General features: G+C 36.7%; 1 protein-coding gene across 1 annotated transcript in view; it reads left to right on the forward strand.

The window, feature by feature from the left end:
* The window catches only part of ZNF804B (zinc finger protein 804B), a 235,174-nt gene that overhangs the window by 191,838 nt on the left and 26,736 nt on the right, over window positions 1-16,600 (forward strand). Inside the window, exon 2 of the mRNA XM_035545389.1 lies at window positions 14,349-14,492. Coding sequence (XP_035401282.1) covers window positions 14,349-14,492 — 144 coding nt within the window. The remainder of the gene's footprint in view (window positions 1-14,348; window positions 14,493-16,600) is intronic.

Here is a 16,600-nt window from a genome sequence, read left to right on the forward strand (position 1 = left end):
TGAAATCCATAATATATTGCATTATATTATTATCTTACTGTCCTAATAATATAATTGTGTAAAAGTATAGCTTCATAGTTTTACTATATATTATACTACAAAAACTATATATATTGTGTAAACTAAACAGTCAGACAGAAAGACTGAAGCATGTTTATAATGTACTGTCTTTTTTTTTTCTACTAGATAATTAGTATAAAGATTTTTTTTTGTTTATTTTCCATGTATCAAGTATCCTTTTTTCCCTTCCTCATGTCCTCTTATGCCTTGTCATTTGTTCATTTTCCAACCATCTTCATCTTCTCTGTCATATTTGTGCTTTCCAGATATCTTCCCTCACTAAAATTGTTGAAGATATAGTCGTGCAGTTCACTGGGCTAAGGTTGGAACATGGAGTGCTATTTCTGGTACAACAACAAATCTGCAGGCAAAACTTATTCATGTCATCTCACTGCTTGTTATCACTTTTTCTATACTGCTAGAAGCCTATGCTTTTGTACTGAGCCTCTCTGTCCTCCTAGAGATTAGAAAAGGGATGTTAATAAATGCAGTGCAAGGTTCCCAACTTGATCAGAAAATTCATCTTGTATGGGCAGGACAGGAAGGAGGGGCAAACAACTTTTCAAGGAACTGCTTAGCTATTTAACTCCAGAGAGACAAGCTCCAGAATTTTATTGGTATTACCTAATAGGGTTTCATTCCATGTACTGGATTTATGCCGGGCTCACAATAGGTAGTTGTGATGCTTAATTCAGCTCTACAGTTTACAGTATACGGTGGGATGTATACAATTTTGGTGCTGCAAAGTTGTGTATGGGGAGGCCAAAGTCCTAGCACCACATCCAGTGCAGGAGTCAGTCAGGCTTCAGAATGATATTTTGAATACTAAATAAAAGCTTACGCATCCATATGACAAATCAACTTAGAGATAAAGATGGAGATGGCCATATGAATATGGACATAATACCTTTTTATTCCCCTCTATAAAGTATATGTGGTACTTCCATCAAAACTTGTCACAATCATTCTACTGGAACAGAATAAGTTATTTTGAATATACAAAACATCTTCTAATGAATTCTTAGCTGGAATTTACTGCATACAGGTCACTGAATATGGCTGAGTGTCCAGCATTTAGAAGCAGTGTTGCTGTGAAATGGGAACAAGAAAATTTGCAGGACAGCAATAAGTGCTAATATGAAATTTGACGCTCACCTCTTATCCCTGCCGTGATACAAATGAAGGCCTGATTGTTTTTAAATTGCTCTAAACTTGCTTCCAGAGTACTCTAGTCATCATCCTAATGAATCGAGTCGGTACTTCTGCTTTAATAATTCCATACAGTATATTACTTGTATTAAAAAGGGAGAAGAATACCTCTAAATAGAGCAAAATGAGACCTGACAAAAGCATTATTCCCTGGACATTTCTACACTGCACCTATGTTACTCCCCACACGTGTGAGGGATGGTTGTGAGTGCTTGAATGACTGAGAGTACACATCCTGTCAGACAGCTACTGATATGATCATGAGCCAGCTTAGAAGAATCCAGCCTCCCATTAACACATCAAATCTCATAATGGCCAATTTTCTGTTGGGTTTTCCTGACAGTACACTGACAGCATAAGGGAAAGCTGCTCAGAAATGAAAGTTAAGTGCAGTAGACCAAAATCACCAGTGATGGAAACGTAACAAAATAAGTTGCTTTAAAACAAAATGCAAGCATGGAAGTGTCAATGGGATGTATACAAAATAATGAGGTTTAGAAACTGAGTCAGTGGAGAGTTTGTGCAGAAGGGAAGCAATTAACTGAAGAACACCACATAAAATATTTCCCTTAAACTTAATAATGTACTTGGTGTGCAAATCTTTCTTTTCCACATTAACTCTTTGCTAAACTTCTCATTCATGTTGTAAATACCAACCAAGTCTGAAATATACAATAGTTTATAAAGTACATTCACATTGATTACAGGCAGTTGACATATGCCTGATGTTACATAAAACACTGAAATTTGCCCCTGGCCCTTCTCATGATGTAGCCATTCAGTGAAGTCTCAACATACCACATTGCTATTAGAAAGTACTATTTTTACTTTATTTTTTTGATTCTGCTTTCATATATACAGTTTTGTAGCTTTTTTTTTTTTTTCTCCTAGCGGCAAGCCAGTGTGATTATAAACAGTTCTTTGTTTGTTGCATTTTATTCAAGAACAGGCCATTTACTATGTGGGGTTTAAATACTGGGAGCAAATGTCACCCTCTCATAGTTAAATCATTGAGTCATCTATTCTAATTAGATCAAGAGTTAGAGCTCACACACTAGTATTCATATTCATTAATGAAATGCACTGTCAAATGTGTTATCTAATAAGATTGTGCACTGATTTATAACAGGTGGTTACTCCAGATTTTGTGCTCTAACAGATTATCTAAAATCAAAGTACTTCTGTTGACTTCTGTACCATTGAAGTCATTACATATTCAATGCAGAATCACAGATCAAAAATAAATAAAAATCTAGCAAGTCCATAATGGATATAAATTCAGTTAGATTTTAAAAACTGAAAATTAAGAAATGTGATGCAATAAGGCAAGAAATTTAATGATTGTACTCTTGGAGTTGAGAACCCCACATTTCTACTTGTAACATGTGATGGTGAAGCCAGAAATATTTTTTCAAGTTAAAAGATGCCAGCCTAGCTCATTTTCCTGAAATCAAGAACCTCTAACATTCTGCTGTGTTCAATAAATTCATGAGATTAATTGACACCCCAGGAGGCCTCATGAAACAGTATCAAACTGTAACCAGCCACTTGAGTTGTTGTCTCAGGAAGCTTCAGGTCTCCATGGCAGCAATAGAAGTGCTTGTTACGTCTGGGTAATGTATTTCTCACCCAAGCACTTGGGATAGAATTAGCTCTATGTTATATAGCTTACTCATCTAAGGGCAGACAAGCATGGATCATCTTTTATTTGTTCAACACGGTATTTATTTGGTATTTATTTAAGATCTTTCATGCCCCAGAAACTTTTTTTTTTAAAATTTTATGTTGTATTCTACAATGTTACACCTAATACCAACAATCATGTATAGTGAATTCAAGAACACAACAAACATTTTCTATCAATTTAGTACCATATTAGTCTGTTCCTCAACAATGCTCCAGCAGAAAAAAAAAAAAAAGTATATATATAGTCTTTGATTGTAAAGTTATTCTGTTCCTTTTTATTCTGTTCCTTTTTCTCATCTTGTTTTTCTCTTTCTTTTCTTTCCCCCCCACCCTCCCAATTTTTCTTTTTCAAGGTATTCTCAGTCTCCCTTTTAATAATTTTAATATCTCAGGAAATCCCCCATGGATCTACATTTCATCTTTTGTTTGCTTTGTTTTCTACTTCATATGCTTGTTTCAGCTGACTCCCATGCTCCCATTAAAATCAGTGGAAAAAATTCCATTGACTCCAGCTGTGGTGGACTGAGCTAGGCCCTGGGCTTAAGGCAGAGGTAGCTGCGCCTCTGGTTCATTGTAACCCCATTCCTGGGAAGGGACCTCACCAGAGCCAAAGACTAGGTGGAGCACTTAAGGCAAAAAAATTCCAGGTAGCCTTTCATGCTCTTCTGCAATAAGTCTTCATCCTGATTAACAGAACAACAGGAGGAGTTGGTAAGTGGCACTGAGGTGTCTCAGCACAGGGGTCTCTCCAACATTCTTGCAAAGGACAGAAATTCTCTGACTAGATTTTTTTTTAATATATAGTAACTGAACACATTGCAGGCTCACTGCTGATTATACTGCCCAGTAAACACAGAAAGTGGCAGGTAGGGTTCTGTCTATGCTGTGGGTTGTAACTTGAAGGAGAGGGGAGGGAGGGACCATTTAAAAAAAAAAAAATAAGAAGAATTGAAAAAAGCCAAAACATGATGTAGCTGTAAATCAATTAAGATGCAATGGGCTAAAGGGATTCTGGAGCTGAGGTACATACACCAAACATGGAAACTGTGAAGAAAACTGTAAAGTGGCTCATTGTTACTGAGTCACTATTTCTTATGCATCTCTACTCATTTCAGTAGTGCATTCAGTCCCCCCTGCTGAGGACACCTCCTTGTGTACTAGTACTTATCTCTATCATAGAGGAACGTTTGCACAGAGGATATGATGCAAGAATGTAGACAATTCACAGAGTTTGTAGTTTTTCTTGATTTAATGTTAATTCAGTTTTAAGTCTGGAGGTGCTAGACAGAAATCAAATTAATATCTTCAGTCAACAATTGTTTTCTACAGTCAGTAATCAAGTGTTCATGTTAATTCTTTCGATCTCTTAGTAACTGGTGTCTTTTGCTTTTGGACGTGTTCTGGAGTCTTGCATTCATCACATAGAAGTAATTTTAGAAAGTAGTTGTTTTCCGTTTGGGCACAGAGGAGATACTATTGGGTGATTACTCCTGTGTGATAGTTCTTGAGAATGGGATGCTGGAGTTTTACTTTGGAAATTAACATAAAGGTGCTATTAATCTGAATTTGAGTGTCCAGTTTTATTGAAAAATTAACAAGCTTTCCATTGGTTGATGTGCTGGAGGGTGGGTTTCAAGCCACAGGCATTTTGCTGGAAAAAGTATTAATTCTTTTCTTCAGCCTTTCTACCCTTCCTTCTATTCTTTTTCCCTTTCTTCCTTCCTTCCTTCCTTTCTTCCTCCCTTCCTTCCTGCCTTCCACCTCCTCTCCCTCCCATGCATTTTTTTTCCAATCAAAATGCAAATATTATACTTTCCTTTTGCAGAAGAATGAAAGGGTGTGGTGTTTTTATTTTGGTGGTGGTATTTTTTTTGTTTGTTTGTTTTGTTTTGTTTTTGTGGCTGAGATGAGTACAACTGTGACATGTATAAAAATCCAGAGCTGATGGAAAAAGTATATAGAATTTTACAACCAAGATACATGCATTTGGGGAGGGGCAGAAAAAGAGTGGTATGTCTGCATGTAAGTAACTTTCCTTTTTCCATTTGGATTTCATAGAACACGGTGAAAGAAAACAATGCTTTGGGCTTCTGTTGGAAAAAAAAAAAAAAAGTGTGTGTAGGGAGGAAGGTTGCATGAGAAGCTAATGTACAGAAATATTCTAGTTTCTGAAAAAACAAACAAACAAAAGAAAACATTTCATTAGATACAATATAATACAATGATGAGGCACTGATTTTAGGGGAAGTTTTAAGAGAAGATTGTCTGCATATAGTTCAATTAATGCTTACGCTGTAAGGCATATTTCTGAAGTAGATTGCAAGTATACTTAGCACAAGTAAATTAATTGACCAATCTAGATTTAGTAAACATTTATTAATATTTTGTCATAAATTTAGCAGTTATTCCCTGTTGCTATGAGCAATAGAAAGCCACTGATTAGACATCCTATTGTACCATTTCTGGTACTGAATTGCTCTACATGAATTGGCTTTAACATTATGGTATCTACAAAGAAAGAGTTAAACACTAGTAAATGAGAGGATGTAAATGTTTAATGTTATTAGTATTAAAGACTATAAAAAGGTATCTGACATGATTAGCTTGTATTGTATGAAAAAGGCACTTACTATAAAAAGATTCTAAAAGGCAAGGATAAGTTGTGTGATAACTGTTTCTGTTCCCACAACACATGCTTTATTTTCCCACACAGTTACTGCATGATCAATATCATTATTGTAAAGGGCTTTGACTTAACTTTAATATGAAAGACACTAAATATAAGTTACATTCTGTTGTGTTCTGTAGAAGAAGATCAAAACGTACAAGGATGTTAACTTATGTCAGGTAGGTTTCATCTGAAAAGAGGTGTCAGACAAAGAAATATGACATTGCACAATCTATTAAATGCAGTGCTGGAACATGCATTGTACTCCAAAAATTGCAATTGGAAAAATGAAAATAGTAAAAGATAAATGGAGGACTCACTCTTCAGATTAATTGATAATACCTCACTCATCAGAAAAGAGGTAAAAGAAATGATCACTTGAAAGGAGGAGAGAGAAAGTAGCATGAAATAGTGGAAAAAATTGAAGGGATTAACTTTAAATGGAAGGGACACAATAATGTCACAATCAGGTTCACTGAAGGACTCATATTTGTGCAGAGAAGCAGGACTATGAGGAAAAAGTGAGTGGTGCAGTATTTCTTTTGCATAACAGGAACAGTTCTGTCCAACTTAGAAGACACATTTCTATTCTATCTACATTTTAAGTTAGTCATTTTGAAATATAACTTCACTGAAGCTTTAGTGGGCAGTCTAGATTTACACCAGTCAGCAAAGGCCATCTACAGAGCAGCTGAAAATCATAGAATTATTAAGGTTGGAAAAGACCTCCAAGATCATCTGGTCCAACCATCCCCCTACCACCAATATCACCCACTAAACACTGTCTCTAAGCACCATGTCCAACCTTTCCTTAAACACTGCCATCGACACCCACCACCTCCGTGAGAAACCCATTCCAACGCCTAATGTTCTGAGATCATCTATCATTTTCTATCTTTTTAGTCCTTACCCATATTTTTTTTAGTATTTTCATTTAACTGCCAAGATTACTACTCTAGCAGTCATAAAACCACATTCCTTGCCAATGTTATCCCAGAAGTTGTTTCAGCCTCTACAAGCATATCCCAACTATGACAGTTCTGATAACCTTTTTGTTCGCAGGTTGTCCTTCCGTCTTTTTGGGACTGATGCTCTAGGTACATACAGACAACAGAAATTATAATTATTTTCATGGCAGAATTAGTGTTTGGAAATGTATTTATTTCATACATAGAAAATATTTTCAAAATATCAAGTCAAATGTTAACCATAGCACTTACATCGGACATAGATAAAATCACACAGATAAAAACCAGACAGCATCACATACCGTTAAGCAGGCTCAGTGTATCTGTATTGTCCTAAATATTCAAATCAGATTTAGTCTTCTATTAGGAGAGTCAATTACATCATATACTTCCCTTCATAAATGTATCATACTCTGTCTTAAATAAAATAGGTTTCTAGACAGCCTGTACTTTAACATGAACGTTATTCTTAAGTCTGTTCCACAGACGACAAAAAACCTTCTGGATTCTAGCCTAAATAGAGAGAAGGCAGGTGACTTAGCTTTCTTTCCTTTTTATATTATTTCCATCCTAGATATAATGTCCTATTTGAGCTGTTTCTGTGCTACATGGCATTCCAGGCAGTTCCGTTCACTTAAATAAAATAATTTGCTAATTACTTCCTTTAAATATTACTGTTTGCAATCAGAAATGATCTAAATTCCCAGATTCACTTTATTATGTATTTCCTTTAAAATTAAATTGAGTTCATAAACTGTATACATACAATTTTGTATGTAACTTTCCATTAGGTCCCTAATTCCCTTTGCAGGTCAACTCTTGATCAATTTTTTAGAAGGGTCTGGTAGATATAGCTGTTCAAGTTCCTCTGATTTCGTAAAATGTGGTGAAGATGTTGAATCACACTAAAACGTTTGAAAAATGTACTCTATTCCCACAATGAAGATTTTTAGTTTTGTTATGTTCCATTTATAAAGTTGAAAAAGTGTTAAGAATGCATTATTTCTCAAAAAAGTACAAGTCCCTTATAAAAGATACCAGAAGCTGCAGCGTATTAGAATATATAAGATTTGTTGAAGATCTGAATGGCCCTGCTGGCACATTTCTTCAAATTCATATGTTCTGTAAGGCTGATTCTAATCAACATTGCTGATGTAGTTAATGAATGAGTTAGGAATAGGTTCATGACAATAGGTTTATGACTCTAAAGTTACAGCTTTTTGATGGATCTGACCCATTAGTTCTAGCAGGTTTGTACTCTGAAAATCATGTTGGATCTGCTAAAAGCATTGCACTTCTCATGTCTCAGTATTCCAGAGGCACATTAAAGTGGATATAATGCTGCTGGAATAGGCTGAGTGTGAAAAATACGAAGATCTTTGTTTGCAAAATTTAGTGGCTGCCCTCTATATGTCAGCTGAGAATTACAGTATTGCTGCTTTTGAAGAAAAATATTCCTTTGCAATAGATAACTGAAACTCCGCAATGTTGATTCCACGCTGGCAGAAACTATGCATAGGGTTTTGAAGGTGGAGGATTGTAAAACATGTGTGGGGTAAATGAAAATGAAAAAATCCATATTGTTGGCTTCCCCTGAAATCAGTTCCAAGAATATGGGTGGGTAGGATTCCCTAGAAGAACCCGCTGAGGTGAGCACTATTTAGACGAACTGAAAAGTTACCAGCCAGTAGACACGTGATTATGGCATACTGTCCGTGTTTCAGATGGTTAGAAGACCAGTCATGCCTACTGTAAGAGGATATCTATCACAGCCGAACAGAGTTATTTGCTTTTCTCCCTATCTCCATGGCTAAACTTCCCTAGAAAATTCTGTAGTTAATGCATTGGAATCTTGTCTAGCTAAAAAAGAACATTTGGGGAAAAGCTGATTAATTGAACAATGCTGATGTTCAGTTGCGCATCCTAATATTGGGACATTTGTATGGTCCTCAAGTTTCACATTGCACACATGTACTTTGATTAGTGCCTGTTTTCTATCACTTACCCAATGAGTTTTAGAGATCTTTCAGAAATCTATGTTGCTATAGATGCAGGAAAAAAAAAAAAGGGGGGGGGGAGATCATAAAAGTTATGTGCAGTTATCCCAAGGGGTGGTGAATGAGCAACTCAGAACAAAAGTTTTACAATTGTTGTCTCTACTTATCTGCGTGCAGGTCCTCAACATCCAGAGATGTGTTGTACTGGCCCAGACAGTTTTACATATTTTCCCCCAAAAAAACATCATTTACAAGTTCTCACATGAACTTTCAAAAAAAAATACAGTTTGAAACTTAATCATATTCTAAAATGCCTATTTTAACCATGTAACTCACTAGTTCTTAAATAAGTTATCATTACTGACCTGCTCAAGGGTCTCCTGTGTATGTCTAGACCTTTCTCAAATTGTGAGAACCGGTATTTCCTCAAAGGCTGTATCTACATGTCTAGCTGTATCTTCCCCAACAAGCAGGTCTAATCGCTCAGGCACAGTGATGTAGAAAGCATTATCAGCCACACTGCATCCCAAGGAAAAAAGGTTATGCCCATACTTGGCCTAAGTCTCCTCAGGTCTGTGTGGTACCCTCAGACATATTGTTTGGCTTTCAGTCTGTCTGAAAAAAAATAGAATATGTGAGCACTGTGTTAAAATACTGCATGGGTATTTTTGTGGTTGTGGCATAATGCTGTGTGCATTTTAATAGCAAGAGAGTATTGCATACCTTGGGGAAGGCCATGAGATTGGGGTGCCTGAAGGCATACAGGTTGATGGTTGTTGAGGGACTATATAGAGCATGGAGAGCCTGGTAAAGTCTCATCCTTGCTACCTATAGAGCACGGTCCTTGAACTGAATGTTATTCAAGAACTGTGCTCAGCTTTGTCTCAAAAGGATATAGCAAGTTTACTCTGAAATGAAAGTCTGGGAATAAACTATCATACACAGAGTGGGGATGATGGAGCACCAAGTTCCAGGATGAAAGTTATTTGCTGGGGTAGATGTACCCAATAGTATTTTACAGCTGACATTTCACCAATACTGAATCAAGTGGAATCATTACCCTCAGCATCTTACATATAACACTACTATTAACATGTCAGAATGTGATTTGCCTTGACTTTCACTGTTGACTTTCATTTAATTTCTTTTCTACTCTAACCTCCTGGACCTTTTTCCTTGCACTTCTGTTTACTCAGCTATTCACAATATAGTATTGGTGGATGTGATTTCACCCTCCAAAGTGAAGCATCTTACTGCATTTTATCTTGCTGATTTTAGTCTATATCTTATGATTATTGCAGTCATTTTGAATCCTGATCTCTAAAACATTTGTGCACCCTGCACTGTTAATTAGGATCATTCATAGATTTCATACATAACCATAGCTCATTTCATCATGCAAGTTTCTAATGAATCTCTTAAAATTCTCTAATGCAGAATATGATTCTGTAGCATATTCACGTGCTTATATATGTCCTACTTATCCTTTAACCTCTTTTCTGAGAATCCCCGAGCCCCTCAGTAGCGGCAGCAGTATTTAATACTAGCACTCATTATCTAATCTGATTCATGGACCTATATATAAGATATAAAACTCTAACAACCCTGCTTGCTTATGTATCCAAAGAGAACAGTCTGTCATTTATTGAGCTCTGCATTCATGTAGCAGTTAGATGTCCTATCACTAATTTTCTATTCCAGTCTAGAAATAGGTGACCAGAAATAGGATAATGATGCTACATTTTTTTCTCACATTCTATTTGCACTATGGATTTACTCCACAATATCTGTAGAAATCCATGGGTTTATAGAAAGCTGTCTCTGAAAGTTTTACTGTATCAAGTGACCTACTTTTCACCTTAGTCTGTTTGAACATAGCAGATATATTTACTATCAATTTCTGAGGCAAGCAGTGTAATATTGCTTTGTCTAGATCAGCATACTTTAATGGCCATGCAGTCTATTAAACATCTTTTACAGACTCTGGATTTAATAAATGATTTTTAATTGACTAGGTGTCAGTGGCAACATTCTAGAAAACTCAGTTACATGCGATTTTTCATTGATTTTCCCTATATTAGAAAATGAAATGTCAGATACCATTAATTGCATTTTCACAATAAGAAGCATACTGCAAAAGTAACTGCTAAGTGAACCACTTCCAACCTAATGTGCAATAGAAGTATTCTTGTTAAATGAATCCCATATATAAACATTTATTACAGTTATGTGCCTCTGTGGGCCAGATTGATGTGAATGTAATTACAATCTATAATATGGAGCCATTTTACACATTTCCAGGAAAAAAAGAAAAAAAAGAAAAAAAAATCAGGTGTATTCTGCACTCATTTATCCTTATACAGTATTTATCTGCATGCAGCAACGTAGCAGATGGTTAACCCATGGTTTCTAGGAGCATTTACTTACATCTCTGACATGAGCTAGTACTTACTATTAGCTGCCCATTCCTCAAAGACAGAGGTATTAATTTACATTATCTTACAACCATACTCATGTTTACCCAGGCTACATGACATTTTTAAGTAGTGTATGATCTTGAATAAAATCTATGAGACTGTGACACACATGCTCATTATCATTTCTGGTTCCCAGTTTGAAACACATTAATGCATCTTTCTAACTTTCTTGTTTCTACATTAGTGTAGTAAACCTTTTATGATCACATATGTTTTCTACAGATGTAATTGCACATTTCTTTCACTTGATCACATTTATTTTGCCAAAATTGGCCCATGGACTCTATAGTTGAAGAGAGATGATATTAATAGTCTGTATGTGAAAATTCATTTGATTATGCACAATTTACTGTAGTGGTAGAAGTTCTTATGCCTTTGCAGAGAAATAAAAACCCATGACCTTTCTAAAGTATGTGATGTTGTATTCAATTTCCCTGCATCTGATCGATAAGCAAGCAGGAAATTATATCTTTTGCCATGGTAGACAGGCATAATTAAGCAATAAGGCAATGGAGGTAGTTGTGATTATCTTAGGATGCACCTGGGAGCTGCCTTGTTGCTATTTTAAAACATCTTTATGCTAAGGGAACTGTATTAATTTCTGCTGAGAAAGATAAAGTTGGCAGTTTGGAATGCTCATGAACAGCAGTTTCAGTTGTGCTTCACAGAGAGTAATGCTGTGTGTTCACCCCAAACAATTAGGCATCTTCTTCAACAGAAACAAAGATGGAGCAGGCTGTAAACATTTAATTGACAGTTCAGAAGCAGGAGGAAAAAAATGCTTTGGATGGCTGCCAGCGAGTATAAAACTTACATTTTTTTCCAGATTAAAATAAAAATATGTTGCCCCCAACACTTGACTTCCAAGGAAGGCATTGCTGCATAATTAATGCTATTGCATCCACATTCTAATTTATGCATTTTAATTATACCAAAGGCCCAGTGAATAATTAATGCTAGCAAAACAATGGATCTGAAGCATAAGCTGAAAAGTATCATTTTTTAATGGGCTTTGTAGATTTAAATAACTAATAAAAGCTATTTAACTGTTTAATTGCAAGAATATTTCCCCCTAACACAATCAAGTAATAACTACCATGACTGAGCAGCCTCTCAAGTGGAGAAGTGAAATAGCTCAGGCTACTTGCTTTTAAAAATGGCCAATCAGAGTATACCACAGTATACTAATCCACCCGAGCCATATGCATGCAAGGAAAAGGTTTATTTGGATGTTTGCCCTGTGGGAAGGACTGGCATGATGTTGGCATCATCTGTAGGGTGTAAAATTAAATTCCAGGTACAAAATTCCTCTTTGACCTCCTGTCTTCAAGCTGGTCAGTTCACACAAGGTTCATGGGGAGATTTGGAATTGAATATAAAGAGATATGATATAGAATTCATTATCTCTGAATTCAGCAATCTACAAATTAAGGACGTAGGCCAGGTTAGTAGTTTAGAGCCTTGCAGTGGTTGACAGAGAGACATAACACCTCTGGAGAGAGTTTCATCTCATCTTAAAATAGGCTTTTGAAGTAGATGAAATTAATCATCATCTGGCAGTGGCTATCATTCTTCTATTTCATATAGAGGAAGCTTAGGATGCTACCTTCGGTGCATGGTCATACACCTAGCTTCTAGACAGGCTAGTTTAGGTAAAGCTACTCTCACTAGCAACACCAGCCTCTAAGATACCATGTGAGAAAGACCTACTGACACCAACCTGATGGCTTACAAACCAGGGCAAAGCTGGAAGGCTCACAGCACAAACTCATCCAAAGTTCTCATGTGTCACATGGACAGCCAACATCCCTGCCGCTTGGTCATGTCCCAGGCCTAAAATTCACGACTTTCATTAAGAAAGTCCTTCCCTCTAGAGAGGCTCAAGAACTGCACTCATGTTGATCTGTCCTGCACGGAGGCTTCCCTCCTGATCCCTGCACTCCTGCCAGGCAGTGCGACCAAGGAGGAGCAGGGTGTCCCAGCCAGGAAGCATCTCCTGGCTTTGGCATACTTACAGTTTGTCACAGGCAGGGTGATTATACCATGCCGACACCCGACAGTTTCCATAGCATGGAAAGTCTGGTGGTTAAAAGTACATATTTCTTTAGATGAATAAAATGATACAGCAAATGATAAATTACTGCAATCCCTGGCAATAGCTTACACACACTCAAGTAATATTAACTTGTCAATGAGAATATAAAATGAATTGCTTTTAATGACTTCTTCATTAATTTTTTTCCATGTCAGAATTTTGCATATAAAACTCTAAAGTAAAACATTTAAGTGTAATAATAATAATAAGATAATGAAGGACTTGTAAAAGAAATAAGATCAGCAAAGGCTGCTTCCAGCTTTGAATATCAAGACCTTTATTTAAGTGTTTATTTAAGTATTTAATTATTTGTAGGTTAGTAGCTAATAACTCCTATGTTTTAAGTTTTCTCTGTGTACCTAATATATATTGAAAGTGAAGTACCTGACTCTCCAGAGAACCTACCTGAGTCAGTAAGGAGACACAGAGGGAGAAACCATTTGTTTTCCCTTTTTTTCATCTGTATTTGCCTGAGACTGGACATCTTCCAGCACTATAGCAGCATGAGAGTTGTGCTAGATCACATCAGTGGCTGTGGCCTGTGTCTGGAAGGTGATGGTTGCATTCAGTACGATGCAGCTCAGGTAGGATGATGTGTAGACCCTGGGGAAGGGACATGGTGGCATGGGAAAGGCTCCTGCTGCAGTGGCACTGCTCCAGAGAAATCTCAGCCAGCCATAGCCAGCTGCTGTCTGGCCCTGCTGAATATTTGATGTGAGGTAGAAAGCAGAACGCAAAAGAAAATATGTCTTGGTATCAGACTAAAACTAGTTTCTTTCTTCTGGGCAACAACATCCAAAAGAACAAAGGCACAGAAGCAGTGCCAACCAGGAGCATTGTGGAAGTTAATTCATCCTCCTGGTGATTTTGATGAGTTTATCCTCCTGGTACTCTTCACTATTCAGATTTTCTACCCAGGAGCCAGGCAGTGTCCTAATGTGCCTTACTTCTCCGTACTTTGCTTACTATGGTACCTAAAACAAGTGCTAAGAATAATTATTCAAGAAATACAACTATTTAACTAAATCCAACATAAAACCCAAATATTTTCAGCCTGTACTTTAATACTAAGATGGTGCCCAGTGAGTTAGCAGTTCTGGTCAGTCTAGTGTTTTTAATGTGGATGACAAAAACAGCATGAGCTCACGATCTGTAGCAAAGTGTCTCCCTTTGCTTCTGCCTTTGCAGGACTATGCTGAGAAGGAGAAAGCTGCAGCCAAGGCTCTGGAGGATGTGAAGGCTAACTTCTACTGTGAACTGTGTGACAAGCAGTACCACAAACACCAAGAATTTGACAACCACATCAATTCTTATGACCATGCTCACAAGCAGGTAAACCTGACAAATATCCATAGATATTACAGTCGTCCATCTTTCATCCTTCCTGATTGCGGGGTTTTCTAAATTCACTCAAGTAGAAGACAAGTTAACATTTGATGCTTTCAAATTTCACACAATATTTTTCATTAAAATCAAATGTAAAATATTAATTGTTTTAATCTTCATCACAATTTAAGCCCCTTTGTCTGAAAGATCACTGTAGTTTTAGATAGGTGCTCAGTACTAATATTCACACTGAAATAGATACATTAAAATGTGAAGTTACTTATCAATTAGGGGGGGACAAAGAAGCACTTCCTCAGATATCCAGGTCCCTCTTTTGGATTCAGAAGGCATAAGATCATGCTGTTTCAAGCTGGTCATGCTGTTTCAAGGGCTGAAAAGCAGTTCTATTTAAAAAAAAAAAAAAAAAATGCTTTTTTTTTTTTGAAGTTGAAATCTATGTCCCGTAATGATTCTCAGGGTGGAATACATTTTGCCTTACATGCAGAACATGATATAAAATGACAACTACTGTTGAACAACAACATATTGGACTATTGGGAAAAGATAATAGATGCTAATTATTTGTCATCATTTTTGCATCTACTTAATTGGGTCTATATATGATAGGTATATCCTACCGATGTATGCCTGTTATTATTCTATGTTTGCTTTCTGCATCCTAGTTTCTCCTCTGATTTTAGCAAATTGCATATTCCTGTTGGCATTATGGAAGAAAAATGCAATTAATTGTTGAAACAATTTCAGAACTCAACAAAAATCATTGAAAAAATTCACGAATGAACATTTCTGAACCTCTGATGTAACTAATCATATGGGTTATTCTAATATGTAAGTTAGAACTGTAGCAAGATTCCATAAACGCACATTTTTCTGTTTTTCTACTCTCTCTTACATGTGTTACACAGTTCAAGTTCTCATGCATTTGTGTATGTTCAAGCTGCTAGTGTATTAGTGTCTCCTGGGTGATCACTCTTCTGGGTACATGGGGGTCAGGGCAAATATATGAATCATTTAGAAGCTGCAGGTATTTCTTCTACAGAACTAGAAATAGTAAATGTTAAGAACAACAAACAGCACTAAAGGCAAAACTTCTCACTCTTACTGCAAGCAATCTTATTGTCTTTTCTAGTATTATAGAGAATGTAAATCATCCTGGCATTTTCTGTGTACATCTATCACAGCACTGCATGAATGAACTGGTTAACACCTGCCCACTCATCATGATGAACCATCCTGCTGAATTCAACCAGCCCAGGGTCAGCTCTTCATGGGCATTAATAGGACTCTTCTGGCCCATCACTCTCAAACCAGAGCTAGATTAATCTAACGTATTTATGTATTAAACTAAAAGCAATTCTTCACATCCCAACTCCATTAATTAATCTGCAAAAATGGTTCTAATAATACAAAACAAATGCATTTCCAGATCCTAAACATGTGACACTAATCCCTAAAAATCCCCATTTGCTTCAGAAATATTTTTTTTTCACCCTTCAGCTGATTTTCTACTTGTCAGAGATGCAACTGATCTTAGATGGATCAATTTGTGCCATTCCTTCTTCTCCACAGCCCCTGCAGAGAGCAGCTTATCCAAAATAAAACATCCTACTCGATGCACCAGCTACGTTTGTGTTCTCAGGCAAGAGAGGTTTGGGCAGCTTCCCACTATAAAAGAGAATGTTTAAGCAATAAAGCTCTCTTTGATTTGTAGGCAAATTCAGTGCTTTAAAACCAGCCATACTGATGGTACTGTGAACTAAGAGTCTGCATGGAAATGCACCACATATACAGAATATCAACTGGCAGTACAAGCTCACCCCACCCTGCCCTTTCAAATGTAGTTCAGAAGCTCAGTTAGTGCAGGATTAGCTAGCTGTCCTCCTGACGTGACAGGGTAATTCAGTCTCATCTCCCTTTTCACTTCTTGACTGCTCAGCCATGTCTGGGAACAGCATTACTTTGCCTCTAGGAATATCATGAATGCTGCCTTTTCTCCGACTTTTGTGGTTGGTCACAAAAAGTAACTTTCTTCTTCTTACTTTTATCAACTTAGTCTTCAGACAGAAGTTAATTTACAGTTTTGTGTGATTTTA

Source organism: Cygnus atratus, chromosome 2 (assembly GCF_013377495.2).
Source record: "Cygnus atratus isolate AKBS03 ecotype Queensland, Australia chromosome 2, CAtr_DNAZoo_HiC_assembly, whole genome shotgun sequence".
Taxonomy (NCBI): Eukaryota; Metazoa; Chordata; class Aves; order Anseriformes; family Anatidae; genus Cygnus; species Cygnus atratus.